The sequence below is a fragment of the Canis lupus genome, chromosome 9 (genome assembly GCF_003254725.2).
Source record: "Canis lupus dingo isolate Sandy chromosome 9, ASM325472v2, whole genome shotgun sequence".
NCBI classification, from domain to species: domain Eukaryota; kingdom Metazoa; phylum Chordata; class Mammalia; order Carnivora; family Canidae; genus Canis; species Canis lupus.
In genome coordinates, this window is record NC_064251.1 from 43580771 (window position 1) to 43598672 (window position 17902).

At 41.9% G+C, this 17902-nt stretch overlaps 2 protein-coding genes across 5 annotated transcripts in view; one reads left to right on the forward strand and one right to left on the reverse strand.

Moving 5' to 3' along the window:
- Positions 1-9474: 9474 nt before the first annotated feature.
- Positions 9475-13677, reverse strand: LOC112677682 (WW domain-binding protein 11-like). Of its 4 annotated transcripts, none has more exons than XR_007413038.1 (3): positions 13562-13676; positions 12391-12616; positions 9475-12210 (listed from the first exon to the last, which is right to left on the reverse strand). XR_007413038.1 is itself a non-coding variant. In XM_049114236.1 (3 exons), the coding sequence occupies exons 1-3, from the start codon at positions 13633-13635 to the stop codon at positions 12059-12061; spliced, it is 477 nt and encodes a 158-aa protein (XP_048970193.1). In that variant the 5' UTR covers positions 13636-13677; the 3' UTR covers positions 9475-12058. The 4 variants fall into 4 exon arrangements, 1 of the variants encoding a protein (XP_048970193.1); XR_007413037.1 differs by lacking the exon at positions 13562-13676 and adding an exon at positions 12950-13079 and having other exon boundaries at positions 12391-12641; XM_049114236.1 differs by having other exon boundaries at positions 12391-12641; positions 13562-13677.
- Positions 13671-17902, forward strand: part of NLK (nemo like kinase) — a 157112-nt gene continuing 152880 nt past the window's right edge. Inside the window, exon 1 of the mRNA XM_025476427.3 lies at positions 13671-14189. Coding sequence (XP_025332212.1) covers positions 13732-14189 — 458 coding nt within the window. The 5' untranslated portion in view covers positions 13671-13731. The remainder of the gene's footprint in view (positions 14190-17902) is intronic.

Consider the following 17902-nt stretch of genomic DNA (forward strand, 5'->3'; position numbering starts at 1 on the left):
CCACTTTGCATCCAGCATCTCACCAGAGCTGAGCCTCTCTGCCTAGTTTGGGGACATGGCGTTAAAAATAAAATTATCCAGATTTATTTGGTGATAACGTGTTCTGACAGTATTTAGCCTACAGGCCATGTACATTTTCAGCATCCCTTCGCAGTAAAGAGATTGCCTGGAGCTATATCATGTGTCTAGAAATATTGCCTTCTCAATTGTCAACAAAGTAAAAGGGAGTCATTTCTTAAATTTGTCTGGGACGCTGTAGTTTGCAAAGCACCCTCCTATCCATTATCATTCAATCCACAGGCAAACACTCCAGAGAGACAAGGCAGGGTGATCATTTTCACTTAGCAGCTATGGAAACGGAGGCTTATAAGGTTAAGCCTCAGCCAAGTTGGCTGAGCTTCTTCTCACTCATGATTTAGTCTCTAATGCCCTACACCAGGCTTCCCACAAATCCTGGGTTCCGTCCCAATATTCAACATGTAGATGTGGATCCTTTCTCTTGCTGTTTATCCATTTTATATTTGTTTCAACTTGTCCTATATATCCCCCTGTTTAGAGCCACAATATTGACAATGGTGCTTTTTTCAGGTCAAGTGAAGTTGACCTCAATCCACTAGAGCATCAGAGGCCCTCTGCTCCAGTCTCTTGCATTTCTGTCACTGGGGCTGACACCCTCTAGTTGGAGGATGGAGGCTAGAATTCTGAAATGACTCCAAGCAGGTCCATAGTTGCCCTAAGTAATAATGACAATAGACAATCTATTACCATAGCACAAATCTAAGCATACTGAGGTTATATATTCTCTGTTAATTCTCAGGCCAGGAACATCTTTTTCATCACTAGTGTCTGATAGTTTAAGTTTGCAAACGTATTTTACCAAATAATGGTAATGAATAACCATCATCATAAAATAACAATATAGGGACATTTTCACACCAAAAAGATAGGAGAGATAAAATCTCAGAATAAGGGACAATGCATTTAGCTTCATGAAGAACTCACAAATCATCCTTATATTTCTTGTTCTACAGAGGTCTGTGTAGACACTTAATCAGGCTCTTGCTCTAAGGCTGGCATTTGGAATCACTGCTCTGGGAATTATAACATCGTTTTTACACTTTTTGTCCTAGTATCCTTAACTCCTGCTGTGTTCAAAGCTGGAGAACTCCAGACCTAAGAAGATGTGTGTGTGAACTAACAAAGTTTCTCTGTACATCTGAACTGGAGCCAAGACTTATGAATCATTCTTTCTGGATATACTATTAAAAGCATTGAACGTGATATAATTAGGCATCATTTGGAACAGTGCATTTGTTTTTGTAGTGTTTGGGATAACATGTTAATCCCAGGAAGTCTTAGTCTGGGAATAATTATGGAATCTGCAGTCAGCAGAGGGAAGTACCTGGTTGGATGTCACATGTTACTGTGACCCATAGGGTTGTCATCCACTGATGAGATCTTGACCTTTCTATGTGACCAGTACCCATTAAAAAAAAACCTATTGTGAAATTTGGGCAGATGTTATAAATGTCATTATTAAGTAAAAAACATGTTACAAATATAAGGCAAGAGATAGAAGGAGGGTAATAATATCTTTTTAGTGTCTACTATGTGTCAGATACACGCAAGCAAACCAAATATCATTCACAATAAGCTTGAAAATCTACTTAGTTATCATTGTTTAACAAGTGAGGAAACTGAAGTGAAAGACAAAGAATTTAAATAGGTCACATCACTGTAAAATGGAAGAGTTTCAAGCCTGTTCAACTCCAAAACTATGCTTTCTATATCACAATGCTAAAGAAAACAGAACCAAGACCCAATACCTTTTAGAGTAGTGAAATGTAAACAAAAATACTTGGAACTAAAAATACTTGCAGGTTAAAACTAAAGAAGAGTGTCTTAAACTTCACAAAAATTATCTATTAAAAACCAACCAATAACATCATACTTAATGCTGAAACACTGGATGGTAGAACACTATTTCCTAAGATTGGGAACAAGGCAAAGAAGTTTGCTTTCATCATTTCTATTCAAGAGTCCATTGGAGGTCCTAGCCAGTGCAATAAGGCAAGAAAAGGAAACAAAAGGCTTAAATATTGAAAAAGAAGAGATAAAATATCTTTTTAAAAATATATTTTATTTATTTATTTGTTTGTTTGTTTATTTATTTATTTCAGAGAGAGAGAGAGTACAAGCAGGGGGAGGGGCAGAAGGAGAGGGAGAAGCTCCTTAGCAGGGAGTCACATATGAGGCTTGATCGAGGGACCCTGGGATCATGATCTGAGTCAAAGGCATAGATGCTTAACTAACTGAGCCATCAGGCACTGAGATAAAATTTCTTTTTCTTTTCTTTTTTTTTTTTTAAGATTTTATTTATTTATTCAGGAGAAACACAGAGAGAGAGAGAGAGAGAAAGAGAGAGGCAGAGACATAGGCAGAAGGAGAAGCAGGCTCCATGCAGAGAGCCTGATGTGGGACTCGATTCCGGGACTCCAGGATCACACCCTGGGCTGAAGCAGCGTTAAACCGCTGAGCCACCCAGGGATCCCCTGAGATAAAATTTTTTATGTATAGAGTAATAAGATTAGAAAATCTTCAAAATCTAGGGAAAAAAAGCTAATAGAACTAATAAATGAATTTAGCAAGGCCACAGAATATAGTGTCACTATAAAAAAATCTATTGTAGGGGCACCTGGGTGGCTCAGTTGGTTAAGTGTCTGACTTCCCCTCTGGTCACAATGTCGGGGTCCTGAGATTGAGCCCTGGGGCAGGCTTCCTGCTCAGCAGGGAGTATCCTTGTTTTTCTCCTCTTCTCCTGCCCCTCCCTTTGCTTGTGCTATCTTTGTCTCTCTCTCAAATAAATAAAATATTAAAAATAAAAAATATTATATTTCTATATACCAGCAATGAAGCAGTGAAAAATGAAATTTAAAAGCCACTTATAATAACATTAAAAATCTTAAAATACTTCAGATAAATTTGACATAACATGTTCAAGATCTATGCATTGAAAAGTATTTAAAAATATGCTCAGGGGAATCAAAGAAAACCTAATTAAATGGAGAAATATACTGTATTTATAAGTTGGAAGATTCAGTGCTGTCAAGATGTCAATTCTTCTTAGATTGATCTCAATCTGGACTCAGTGAAATAGCAATCACAGATTTGTTCATGCCTTGTTTGTAAAAGCTAAAACATGTGAGCAACTTAAATGGGACATTATTTAATAAAGTAAGGCAGACCCTGTCAGCATTTTACCCATGTAACCTGGGACTTACCATATCTCTGTATGCTGGCAGACTTCCAACTGCTAGCACCTATGTATACTGACTGAGGACTTTCTCTGGCCACCAGGGCTCTCTCTGCCCAGGTACATGGTAAGCCTTGGGAGTTAATACTTCTCAGAAGCAGCCCGCAACCAATGGTAGATGGGGGGATTAATAGATAAATATTCCAGCTCTCTTTAGATAGAGGGCTCTATACATGCATATTATATATTGGCTCCTGGAGTTCCTCAGTGCACTTGAACTCTGGTTATCTACAGTGATGACTTGCTTAATGAAACACCCTTTACTGGCTTCCTTTCTCTCCCTTGTCTTACTTTCCCACTTCCCTATTGGTAGTTTCTGGGATCACCTCTCACTTGAAGTACTTGTACTTGAATTCTTATCTTAGGGTCTCCTTTCGAATTCAGCATTTTGGGTTTTGTTTGGTTTGGTTTGGTTGGTTGATGGGTTTTGTTTGTTTTAAAGATTTCTTTATTTATTTCAGAGAGAGTAAGAGTGAGCATGAGCAGGAGGGGCAGCAGGAGAGCAGACTCTGAAAGCACCAAGCACAGAGCCTGACGTGGGGCTTGATCTAATGATCCTGGGATTTGGACCTGAACAGAAATCAAGAGTCAGTCACTTAACTGACTGCACCCCCCAGATGCCTCCGAATCCAGCATTTTGAAAGAACAATTAACAGATTATTATGGAAAGATCACCAAAAACATACTGTCAAGTAAAAATGCATGTTATAAAAACCATAAGTGCAATATAATAACATGTATTTTAAAACATATCAAAGCCCCCATATATTTCCAAATGTGTGTGCAGGTGAATACACACAAAACAGTTTAGTTTGGATGCACATGTAACCGATAATAGTGATTACCTCTGAGGAGAGTAGGACAGGATGAAAGAGTCAAGTGAGATTTTCACTTAAATAGCAAACTTTGAGTTTTTTTTAAAGATTTTATTTATTTATTTATTTATTTATTTATTTATTTATTTTATTTATTTATTTATAGAGACACACAGAGAGAATGAGAGGCAGAGACACAGGCAGAGGGAGAAGCAGACTCCATGCAGAGAGCCTGACGTGGGACTCGATCCAGGGTCTCCAGGATCATGCCCCGGGCTGCAGGCAGCTCCAAACCGCTGCGCCAGTGGGGCTGCCCAAACTTTGAGATTTTTAAAACAAAAATCTACTTGTGAATTATTTGTGTTTTTAAAAGTAAGTTTAGGGACACCTGTGTGGCTCAGCGATTGAGTGCCTGCCTTCAGCCCAGGACGTGATCCTGGAGTCCCAGGATTGAGTCCCACATCAGGCTTCTTGCATGGAGGCTGCTTCTCTCCCTGCTTATATCTCTGCCTCTCTCTCTCTGTCTCTCTGTGTCTCTCATGAATAATAAAATCTTTTTTTTTTAAGTAAGTTTAACATAATTTATAACATGATGGACAGATTCACTTTACTTCAGCTAAGAACCAACACTAGGGACAGGGGGAGTGGGCAGAAAGAGGAACACAGTCTCCACCCTTAGGGAGCTTCCAGAGCTTCAGACAGGTAAACATTTGTGATGCTGTGTGATAGATAGCATGACAGAAATAAGCAGAAGGGACTGCAGGAACCCAGAGATGGGGCCAGCCATAGGAAGAAAATGTGGAGGTTTAGGTACACTTCAACTGAAACGACTAGGGTTCAATCAGCACAGATGAAGGCATAACAATTAAGAATTAAACCAAGTGCTTGCCACCTGGTCAGAATAAAGCTGGTTTTAACAGAAGGGTCATGATATCCTTAGAGGGGTGTCCTGGAGCAGGAATTTATTAGTGTTTCCAGGGCCACCAGGAATTTCCAGTTACATTGGCACAATGACCCCGGCTCATCTGCTCTCCTACCAGCCTCCCCTCCCTGCTCATACTGCCAGCCATCCCATGCTCTGAGACCATGACCACTTAGCAACCTTCTGCTGGTGATCTAGTTTCCCGTGAATGCTTGCCTAGTGGAAGAGAATGTACTCACTTGAGGAGGCAAGTATTATCATCTAGCTGCATCTGTCACTCAAAGGCAATCAAGTACCCTGTTTCTTGCTTCTGGACATTCGTTATGAGGCCCCTTAGCTCAGAAGTCCCACGTTTTGCTGAACATAAAAATCTACCGGGAAGTTTATAAAATCCTGATGCCCAGATCACACACTATACCAATTAGATAGGATGGGTGCCAGGAAGTGGTTAGCTGCTACCTGGCTCAGAAGACCCTATCTTGTCTATCTCTGCCCAACTCCAGCTTCAGTGAAGTCATATTGGGAGCTTAAAATCAACTGTGGTGAAAGTTTTCACACCATGGAAATGGGCTATAGATAAGAGCATCCTCCCTTCCTCCCTCCCTCCCTCCCTCCCTCTCTCCCTTCCTTCCTTCCTTCCTTCCTTCCTCCCTCCCTCCCTCCCTCTCTTTCTTTTTCTTTCCTCTTGCCAGTTGTTACAGATTTACCAGCACATCACTGAAGCCAGGCATCAGTAGTTTGTAAAGATGCCTACCTAGGTGGTTCCAATGTGCAGCAAGGTTTGGGTAGCACTCTTAGTCTTTCCCTACACTGTGCTCAGTGAAGTCTCAGGGAACTTGTTTTCACCTGCTAACTCTAGGAATGTCTACTTAAGGCTCAGCCCTCTTTCTAACCTGGGACCAGTGTCTTTGGGAACTTCCCAAGACGGCAACCTTTATTCTGTTCTGGAGGCTGAGCTCTGTAAATTGATGTGTTAGGGGTGTATAGGTGGAAGTTTTGTGTGGGGCTCATTATTGCCTTTTAGAGAAAACTATCTTGTTTTATTTGGAGTCCAAGTTGAAAAGGGATCCAAGGCATATTTCCTGTACAACATTATGAAACATGACTTATTTTATTGTATGTCCAATGCATGTGAGTTATACTTTTCTCCATTGACTTAAGAAGTCAAAGGAATAAAGGGCGCATAAAATGTTAAACATAATCATTTAAAAATATATTTAAAAAGTTTATTTAAAAATCAATTTTAAGATAAAATACTCATTACTGACTCATTTGGGAAGGGGAAAAGTGTTGGACATTGCCTGGCTATCCTGGACAGAGATGTGGGTCAGGGCTAAGGTTTGGTCATGGAGTATGGAGATGGGACAAATATTCCATCCAGGGGCAGAGGGAAGTAAGATAAAGCCAAAGTCCTTGGATATATGCAAAGGATATTCTGTGGAGCTTAAGTTATGTTGTTGAGTTGAATGGAGACCCAGCTGCAGGGAAAGAACATCCTAGACCTTCAGAGGAGGGCCTGGGCAACACATGAACTTGAATTTGGCTGGCCTTCCCCAGTCCCTAGCTTGTTACCATTCCCCATCTTACTCTTAGTTGCTATTGGTTACTGACACCATACTGTGGTCCAGACTGATTGTTCCACTGTCCTGTCTGGCTTCCCTTGCTATGTCTCCCTGCTGTTGATTGTGAACATGGTCTATGTCCCACAGTACCATCAAATGCTCAAAGGTTTACAGCCTTGCTCACACTCTCTTTTATCAGGCCTCTGGCTTTACTTCGGCACTGACAGCTGTATGCCTTGTCACAAGGCTGATAAAGGGCTACAGGAAAATAGATGAGAGGAAACACGAGAAGTGATTTACAATTTATTAAGTATCACATCCCATCCTCAAACCCCAACTCCCCAAACTGAAGAGCACTTGAAATGGAGACACCAGAAAAAAAAATTTGACCAGTCAACAATACATAGGGGTAGGAAGGAAGCTATTGAGTGGTTACTCTGTATCAGGTACTGTGCTAGGTATTTTGTTGTGTTAACATATGAACATATTAAATCCTCTCAATATACTTTCAAAGTAGGTATTACTTTATACTTCAAGTAGGTATTACTACCCCCTTTTCACAGATGAAGTAAGTGAAGCTCACAAGTGTTAGGTACACGAAGTCACACAGCTGAGAAATTTTTCACAGGTTCACCTGTTTCAAATAAATGTTGCAGACATTGGATGTCTAAGTTCTTCAGGGAAGGGAGACATGCAGAGGGCCTAGGATAAGAGAAAGGCTTCAAAAAAAATCTGAGGTTCCAGGAGCAGAGCCTTGAAAAGTAAGTAGAACTTGGGTAGAAGAAGTAGAAGGATGTTCATGGCATATGGAAAGGAGGAAGAGCATGGAGAAGGTATGTGTGCTGAAAGGCCAGGTCCTACCTGTGTGCCACTGGGGGGGTTGGATAACAAATGTTGAAAAGGTATCATGGACTCAGTGATGGAGGCCTTTGGCTACTAGAGTCCTGAGCAGAAGCATTTCTGCCTATTCTTCCCTGTACTTCATAGCATCACTTCCTTGGCCATTCCCTCCAACTGTGTGGGGCAGTGGGAAGACTATGCCCCAGGGAGCTGGCCACTCCCTAACTTCGTGAGGTTTGGGTAATTTCCTTTGGCTTCCTGACTCTATTTCATTTGCAAAATGGAGTGTAGTGATGATTTATCACACGAGATAACACAAGTTGAAGCACCCAGCTCTGCTGAATGTGAGTTTCTCCCACTGTAGTCCTTTAACACCACCCCCCACCTCTCGGCCTGGCCCAAGTTCTACAAAGTCTCCACAGACAACTCATGGTGGGGAGCCAGTTCTTGGAAGAAAGGGAAGATCACCTCCCACTTCCTGCACATTCTATTCCTGCTTATGCATTCTGATGTCCTGCTTGCTTTTTTAGGCTCTAAGTGCTATCCTGCTGACTCACTTCCGACTTCTCGTTCATCATACTCAGCTCCTGAAAATGGAACAGAATGGAAAGGGCCGGATATTGTACTGTCTGGTGATGTGTTTAAGGGGAATTGGGTGTCTGTCAGGCCAGCTCCACGTGGATGGAGTGCTGGGGACATGAACTGAGCAGTGTCCAAAGTGTATTTCTCATCTGACACTAAGGACACTTTGCTTTGGATAGTAATACTAATAATAACCACCACTCTCAGTGTCACTGATGAGGAGCTAGGCAGGCGCCAGGCTATGTGCTTTCCATGATTGTCAATTTAAATCACCACAACTGTAGAAGTCAAGGATCTTCTCTATTTTATAAGCAAGGAAATTCAGACTAAGATAAGTTAAGGAACTTGCCCAAGATCACACAACAAATAGGAGAGAGCAGGGAGTCAAACCCATAATCTAGGTCTGTGCTATCTAATATGGTAGCCACTAGCCACATGAGGCTATTGAGCACTTGAAATGTGAGTAGTGTGACTGAGGAAATAGAATTTTTAATTCAATTGAGATGTGCTGTAAATGAAAAATATACATCAGATTTTGAAGACTTAGTATCAGAATATTTATACATATGTACAATTTTTTACACTGATTACATGTTTAACATGACCATATTTGGGTATATTGTCAAATATATATTTGTATATATTGTTCTCTGCTGAGCAGGGAGCCTGATGTGGATCATGACTTGAGCCAAGCCAGGCACTTAACCAACTGATCCACCCAGGCACCCCACTGCTAGAATATTTAAAATTTCATATGTGGCTCTCATATTTCTATCAGAGAGCTAATCTAAACCATGAACATTAAATAAGTAAGCCAGTGATTTCTCAATGTGTTCTTTAAAGATTTATTTATTTATTTGAGAGAGAGAGAGAGAGAGAGAGAGAGAATGTACATGCAAGCTGGGGAGGGGGGAAAGAGAGAGGGAAATAGAGTCGTAGGCAGACACTGTGCTGACTGTGGAGCTAGACGCAGGGCTTGATCTCAGGATGCAGAGATCATGACCTGAGATAAAATCAAGAGTTAGATGCTTAACTGATTGGAATGCCTGGGTGGCTCAGTGGTTGAGCGTCTGCCTTTGGTTCAGAGTGTGATCCTGGTCCAGGGATGGAATCCCACAATGGGTTTCCTGTGAGGAGCCAGCTTCTCCCTCTGCCTATGTCTCTGTCTCTCTCTCTGTGTCTCCCATGAATTAATAAATAAAATCTTAAAAAAAAAAAAGATGCTTAACTGAGCCTCCCAGTTGCCCCAGATTTCTCAATATTTTTGATATAATTTTTTGAGCATAAATCCCTAATTATATTTTTGTTTATAAGTTATATACATTACACTCTCTGTATATTACAAACCATTGACAAAATAGACATTTTCTTTTTTTTTAATATTTTTATTTAAATAAATAAAATAAAAATAAGAGAGCCTGATGTGGGACTCAATCCCGGGTCTCCAGGATCACGCCCTGGCTGCAGGCGGCGCTAAACCGCTGTGCCACCAGGGCTGCCCCAAAATAGACATTTTCAAAGATGAAATAGGGGCACCTGGTGGCTCAGTCAGTTAGGAGACTGACTCTTGGTTTTGGCTCAGGTCATGATCACCAGTTGTGAGTGCAGTTTGCTTCAGATTCTCCCCCCCTCTGCCCTTCTCCTTGGATAGGCACATGAGCATACTCTCTCTCTCTCACTCTCAAATAAATAAATAAAGTCTTAGGAAAAAAATGATGAAATAAAAAATAGGCAGAAATAGAAGTTGTACTAATTTCCTCCTGGTGCCTAATGGCTCCCTTTGGCCATTAAGGGTGTACTCATATCATTTTGGGAACCCCTGAATCAGACTTAGAGCTCCTTAATGGTAGAGACTCTGTTAGGTCAGGTATCTTACCTCCCCTATTGTTGAACCTAGCATCATGCCTAGATATAGTTGGTGCTCAATAAATGTTTGTGGCAGGAATAAACAGTTCCTATCACACAATCATTTCTGGTAGATTGAATCTATTTCCTTATTTCACATGTATTGAGTACTTTCTAGGTGCTGAAAAGTAAACAAAGTTTAAGACTCAGCCCTTTTATTCTAGGCCAATGCTTTTCAAATTTTAGTGTGTGTAAAAATCCACTGGAGGGCTTATTAAACAGATTCCTGCCCATGAGACTCTGATTCAGTAGATCTGGGGTAAAACCTGAGACTTTGCATTTCTAATAAGCTTCTAAGAAACTATACTTTGGAGGACACTGATATGCATGGGGAAACTGGAAGCACATCTTAGATATCATGTGAAGATGGAGGTTGGAAATAAAATTAACATATTTTGAACTTTTACTACTTCAAGAACTTTTGAATACATTACCTCATTTAATCCTCAACTCAACTTGATGAGGCACACTTTATTATCTCCATTTTAAGTGGAGGCAACTGAGACTGAGGAAGGTTATATTTAAAGGGCTTAAGTCCCAGAACTAATAAACGGCAGAGCTTGGATTGGTATCTACCTCTCCTGCACTCAATAACTCATGCAGCTCCTTATTAAGTATCTCCACCTTTTAGACACTGCCCCAGGAACTGGGAATACAACATAGAGTGCGACAGATAAGTTTTTTAAATTAATTAATTAATTAATTAACTTATTTTCTGTTTATTTATTCATAAGAGACAGAGAGAGAGGTACAGACACAGGCAGAGGGAGAAGCAGGCTCCATGCAGGAAGCCGGATGGGGGACTCGATCCCCGGAGGGGATCATGCCCTGAGCCAAAGGCAGACACTCTACTGCTGAGCCAGTTAGGCGTCCCATGTGGCAGATACGTTTTAGATCCTGGTCAAACTCAGTAAACAATTAAAATATAGAGTTCTCAGCGCTATGAGAGAGGCAGTGCAATGGAAATACATAACAGAGATACATACTCTACAACAGAATTAGGAAAAATTTTCCAGAAAAAAAAAGATAAAATTTACGTGAAAGGTAAAATTCATCTGAACGATAAATTAGAGGAGTGGATAGGGAGTGTTTGGTGCCAAAGATAAGCATGAAGGCCTGGAAGCCACAAACCATTTGTGGAACTGAAAGTTCAGAATGTATGAAGTATAGAGGGTGGAGGTGATAGATAAGGTCATTGAGCAATATGAGAAACAGATCAAGCGGATCTATTATTGACTTTTTTCAAAAGTCCACACGATCAGACTTGTGTTTTTAAAAGGTTGCTATACTCCCAGTGGAGGATGGAATAGAGGTGTGTTAGCCTTCAGGCAGGGAGATGTGCTAAAGATGGTAGTGACATAAATTAGGGTAATATTGTGGTAACTAGGGAGGAAGGAGGGTGTTTAGAAGTGGTTTAAAATGTCCAAGACTTGACGATTGATTAGAAGGGAAGGAGTGGGCAGACAGACATCAAAGATGATCTCCAGAGTTCTGAGTGAAGTTTTCCTAAGGATAACATTACGTGAGCTTATCATTTGGTATTTTAAAATAAAGTTCAAGTAAGTGAGGTTATGTGATAGTGAAAGATGCTATTTCAGTGAGATTTCAGTAACGAAACATGCAAGAGAAAATTACGATCTCCGTGGTTAAGTTTATCATCTTTGTTGCTTTAATTGGCATCGAGAGCCTTCTCGCCCCTTGAGAGTGTAGTGGTGAATGCTGGAGACCGCACCTCTTTTTGCCAAGATGAGGATTAGCCATGGAGGACCAGCCATAGGCTGTGAACTAGGAGTCTACTGAGTTTCTTCTGTGATTGTCTTGTTGGGTAACCTTGGAACTGAGTTTCTGAAGTTTGACATCCCTTTTTGCTTTCTCTATTTCTTCTCCACACTTGATGACTTAGAAACGGATAGGACATGGCTCTTATCAATGGACCAGCGACATTGGGACTCCGCCTTCTTCCTCGAAGTCCCGCCTACCTCTCTTTAGACCACACCCCTTTCACTTGGCCCCACCCCCGAAGAGGTCGTCGCTGATACGACAGCGAATTCTCCACAATCTTGACCTATAGGAGACCTGGAGGGTGGGACCGAGATCAATCTTTTTTCCATTTGTCAAGTCAAGTGTCTATCTGGCCCCAGTCCCATCCCACTTCGTCTTCAAGCCAAGGATTGGTTGCCTCTGTTCTTGGTCCCCGGTTCATGATTGGTTCTTTTATTCCACCCTCTCTTCCAGCTTTTGCGGGCGGGATTAGCACGCAGCTTCCTGCTCCTGCCAAAAAAAATAAAAGAAGAAAAAGAAAAGAGGAGAGAGGCGAAAGAAAATGTCACGGAGATCTTTGGGTTTTAATTCGCTTTCAGTCTTGTCGGTCAGGCCCAACTCTGCCTTTTGATTGGTCTTTCTATCTGCCCATCCCGGGTCGGGGGCGGGATTTCCCCAGGAGACCCACACCTTGTTGCCACTGGCCGAGCAGTGCGCCTGTCTGAAGCTCCGGGCTCAGGATTGGAGGCAGACGCAGACAGGTGGGCGTGGATTGGCTAGGGCAGCCGGTCAGTGTGAGGCGGGGGCGGGGCCTCGGTGGCTGGTTGCGCGTGTCCGCCGCTGGCTCCGCTCTATCCGGCTTTGCTAGGGGAGGTGAGTCCGGCCGCGGCGGCACCGGCGGCTGAGGAGGCGGCGGCTGAGGAGAAAGCGGCCGGCAGCGACTGAGGAGAAAGCGGCCGCGGGGACGGGAAGCCGGGTGGGGGGGAGGGGGGGAGACGGAGCAGCCTTGAGCCCTGCGGGGGCCGTCGCGCGGGGGGACCCACCCGCTCTCCCCCCCAACCCTCCTCAGCAGAAGGGCTCAGCAGCCAGCGGCGGGGGCAGGAGTCAGCCCGCTTCCGACTGCACCCCGCCCGCCTCCCGGGGCTCCTATTCTTCGGCCCCGGGACCCTAACCTCCTCCCGGGGCGGTTCCCCGTCTGGGCGTCCGAGTGCTGCCCACCTCTCTTTCATTCCTCCCTGCACCTCCTTACCTTCACTTTGCCCCGGTTCTCTTTCTCCTCTCCGTCCTGCCCTGTCGCCTCCTCTGCTCACCCTATCCCTCCCGCCTCCTTCCCTGGCTCTTCTCTGTTCTGGAAAGTTTAGTGCCCCCCTCCAATCAGGTCAGCCCGACTAGGAGTAGGGGGAGATGTAGGAAGGCCCGAGAATCCGAGGGGGGGGGAAGCTGGTTTCCCTGAAAATTTCCCCCCACCTTTTTGGGGTGGTTGGAATTCTTTTCAGTTGTGTTTTTGAGGAGGTGGTAGGTGTTTAGAAAAGGATGTGGGAATGGAAGGGGTAGATGAGTCAACCCTCTTACAAGATTCCAAGGGTGGCGTGTTACCTGATCCTTTTCGTGTGTGGAGTTCAGGGGGTCGGGAGGTTTGGCCTTTATTCCCACATTCAAAGTTGGAACCTCCCCCCAATTAAGGATGGAGTTTTAGTACCCACTTGTGGCAGGAAACCTGGGGGGAAGGGGTCCCTTTTTCCTTTTCCCTTTTCTTTTTCTTTTTCCTTTTCTTTCTTTTTTTCTTTTTTCTGTTTTTCTTTTCTTTTTTTTCTTTTTTTTTTTTTTTTTTGGCAATCCACACCCTTCTACACACGCTCACCCCAAAACCAAACACCAAGATCCTCTAACTTGTTTGGATTGACTGATGAAGACATAAAGCCAGTTCCGCTCCATGTTTTTTGAGGTGGAGTGAGTGGTTTTTCTTCATTTTTAAATGGCCAAATGACAGCTTGACCCAGTTTGCTTTCCAATCAAAGGGCATTTTTTTGAATGTCTCTTTGTGGCGCAAGAGCCAACGCAAAAATGATGGCGGCTTATAATGGCGGTACATCTGCAGCAGCAGCAGGTCACCACCACCACCATCACCACCACCTTCCACACCTCCCTCCTCCTCACCTTCACCACCACCACCACCCTCAACACCATCTTCATCCGGGGTCGGCTGCGGCTGTACACCCCGTACAGCAGCATACCTCTTCGGCAGCTGCCGCAGCCGCAGCAGCGGCCGCAGCTGCAGCCATGTTAAACCCTGGGCAACAACAGCCATATTTCCCATCACCCGCACCGGGTCAGGCTCCTGGACCAGCTGCAGCAGCCCCAGCTCAGGTACAGGCTGCCGCAGCTGCTACAGTTAAGGCGCACCACCATCAACACTCGCATCATCCACAACAGCAGCTGGATATTGAGCCGGATAGACCTATTGGATATGGAGCCTTTGGTGTTGTCTGGTGAGTATCAAAAGAAGAACACAACTTCTCCTGATTTCTTCTCACGGTTGTGATTGGGCGAGTCATCTGTCATGCGTTCTCCATGTTGACCCAAGTGGAGCAACTCAACTGGAGGAAGCCACCCTCACCCAGAGAGGCCCAGGCCCAGTGTGTTGGCTGGCTGGGTTTATGCTTTTGAGGCCTGGACCATTTTGGTAGAACACCCTCAGACGACTCACACACGTTTGCTGTCTACCAAACTTTTTGTTTAGAACCTCAGCAAGCCACCAAATGTAGGACCAATAGATGGATGTATGAAACGTGTATTCATACAGACCTTGGTCATCTCTTAGGTTTGATTTAGTTTGAGTCAGTTGCCTAATTGCAGCAGATGTCATGTCACGGATGACCCAAACTCGAGTCCTTAACAATAGTCTTGTCATTGGGTCATACTCTTCATAGCTACTTTGCTCTCCTTTTTTGCCTTTTCATTCCTTAATTTGTGATCCTGATCCCCAGAAGGAAGATAGGGTTCATACTTGAACCAGTTAAGTCGTTGCTTAAGTGGTTTATTTTAAACCATAAAGCTACAGTTGGGAAGTATGTAGCTTTAGCTTTTTGATAAGAATGCATTAAATATAGCATCACACATGAGTACCACAAATGAGGTCAGTAGACTGTAGCTATGCCATGGCCCACATTCAGTGTAATGTTTTAGTGTCATATAATGTTATTTAGTGCCTCTTAGGTTGCTGTTATCCCTTGGTTGGTTACTATAGTAGTATACTTTTTAAATATATGAAACTGCTCCACTTTTGCTAGTGCTAGGGTATTTTAAAAAGTCTGAGCACTTCTTAAATGCCACATTTTGTCTATTTGCTTTTCTTAGGAAGATTAGTAGTTTATAATAGAATGAATTTATCATCCTAGGTCCTGTTGCTAAAACAACTAGAATGAACTGAATTTTTTTTTCAAGGGTTAAGTATTCTGGTGTGGACAAATGAATTGATGTTTTCAGTGCATTCAAAAATAGATTCTTGTTAATGTCTAGAAAAGCCCCTATCACCACAGGAAAATGAATTCTTTGGAACTAGCCTGGTAAATGTCTCCTTTTGTCATTGTTTTTCAGGCTATAATTGATACAAGTGTCATGTTTGCATTCTATCTGGACATCTTTATATTTCATATATTATTATCTAAGCTACAAAGTGATCTGTTTTTTTGTTTTTTTGTTTTTTTTAAACTAGTCGGCTCTAGTGTTTTCTCGGCTAGCTCTCCAAGGAGGTTGCTGCTGCAGTGCTCCCTCTAAGGTGTATGGGATTCCTGGTGGGAAAGAGTGTAGCTGATAATGGTGCCTCTTCAGTCACTCCGCTCAGGGACCTGTCTGTTCCTGCCTTCGTCTCTTCCATATCCTGTCCCCAGGGATTGCACTGTGAACTTCCATTCCTGCCTAACCCTTGAGGATTTCAAAGCTTGGGGCTTACTTAGTGGGTGTGGACAGGAAAAAGGTTGTTCCTTGCTTTAAATTTTGTCATCTACTTAGAATTTGTTTGGATTTTCTTAGACCTGGATGCCCTCTCTCATTTTAGTGCTTTACATACTACACTAAGAACTAGAACTACTGAAGGGGAGGTGGATTGCAGCACTCCTGACTATATTGTAAAACTGTTCTACATTTCTCTCAAATGGTGATATGACTTGTAGAAGTTTTCACTTCAAGTCAGTGCTAAAGGAAAAGATTTTTTGACTTAAATCCATTCTAGATTCTTTAATTGATTGACCCCTTCTAGATTCTTTAATTGATGACCCCATCAGAGTTCATTCCTTGTACTTCAAGTGTACTTCCTTCTGTATACCATCTTCCGTTGTACGCTAGTTGTTTTGGGTTTGCTTTGTCTGACTACATATTTGTAAGCCACTTGAGGGTATGGACTGTGTTACCAGAGTACACCTTTTTCTCCCCAGCACTTAGCACAATGCTGTGGACTCCTTGCTGCTTGATGACTTGATCTGGTCAGGCTGTTCTTTTTTCTTTAACCAAGTTTTTCTGGTTAGCTGCATTGAGTGTTTTTAATCAGTTGTTACAGGTGAAGTACAATTCAGTATGAAAAAAAGGAAGAGTTCCAGGTGTGTGTTTTAGTATGCAAATGCTTTTCTATTTTTATATTTACATATTGATGACTTGCTGTCTGAATTGCTTATTATATTTGGAATTTAACTGCTATATGACCTGTTAAAACTAGAGATTTGAATACCAAAACCAGACTGAATTGCACTAGTGTTCTAAAATCCAAGCTAAAGATATTAGTGAGGTTTTTTACGTTTTAACTAGCTGAACCAGAATTTTTTTTTAATTTAGAGAACACCTACTAATGAACCTGAAACTATTTTCTAAAATGATTAAAATGGGACATAAAAATATTTTCCCAGTGATACATCATTCGATTAAAACATATGACTACTTGGGCATCATAAGATTCACTTAGATTCTTGTATTTATTTAATGCATTTTGCAGGTATTTTTCTTTTGGCATACTGCACAAAAGGAAACTGTATTTACTCTCATGTCTGTTTCTGGACATGCACCCATAATTACTAACTGATGGCTGAAAACATTGCATGTAATTTTGAGAGATACTGTTTTTTCTCTGTGTAGACACGGAGAGATATTTGTAGAAGTGGTATAGCATTTTACCAGTCAGATTTATCATTAAACAATTTAGTTGATCAGCCTTGATTTATCTCTCTGCTGCATTTAACTAGTGGAATAACTTATCAATATTGGACAGTTGTGTAAAAGTAGTGAATTACCTATTAGCTTGCTGGTAAAGATGGTGCTTTGACAGTTCAATTAAGGTTTCATTAACAACTGTCTGCTGTGCTTTATCTCAAAGTAAGGGTTCTGGTTTACCTGGTAAATATGATCATGGGGTAGCCTGAGATACATTCATTCCAGTGATAGAATATTGTTCATGGGTTATCAAAGCATCATATATAATTTGAGCCTTCTTTATCAGATGCCAAGGCTTCAAATGCCCATATGGACATTTTCATATTGCAAAACCAAAACATAAAACAACCCACAAACAGAAACCTCAGTCATTTGGTGAGGATAATATCAATCTCTATTTGTTCGTAGTTCACATTTGCCAGAGGAAAGTGAATATGCAGTGCTTAAAAATGTGACAATCTTGGGACAAAGAATAATACAGTATAAGGCTTCCAGGGGCTCATGAAGTGCATATTTTTTAAAGTTGGAGGAAGTTGACCACACGAGAGAGGTTTGAGGCCTGCTAATAAACTCAGGCAGTTTTGACATGGACAATCTGAAATATTGATTGGATTAATGGCACATAATGCCACCTTGATAATGAATCTGGGAAAAGCTTCTACTTAGAATATTAGTGTTTTGGTTTTTAATTTATCTGATTAATTGAAAGATCAAAGATCCTGGGATTCATTTGATCTGTTGCCTTTGTATTCCAAGTAAAGTTGGAGAACTTTGAATTTTATTATTCTAATACCTTTAGCCCATTACTTTTATGTCAGTGTCTCAAAACCTAAGTATCACTGTAGTGATACTTTAGTTACTTACTAGTTGAGTCAGCTTAATAAATTGTTTAACCTCTCCATTCCTCATTGTAAAATGAGGATGATAACAGCACCTCTCCTAGGATTGGTATGAGGATTAAATGAGGTAATCCTTGTAAACCAATGATTATACTGTCTAGCAT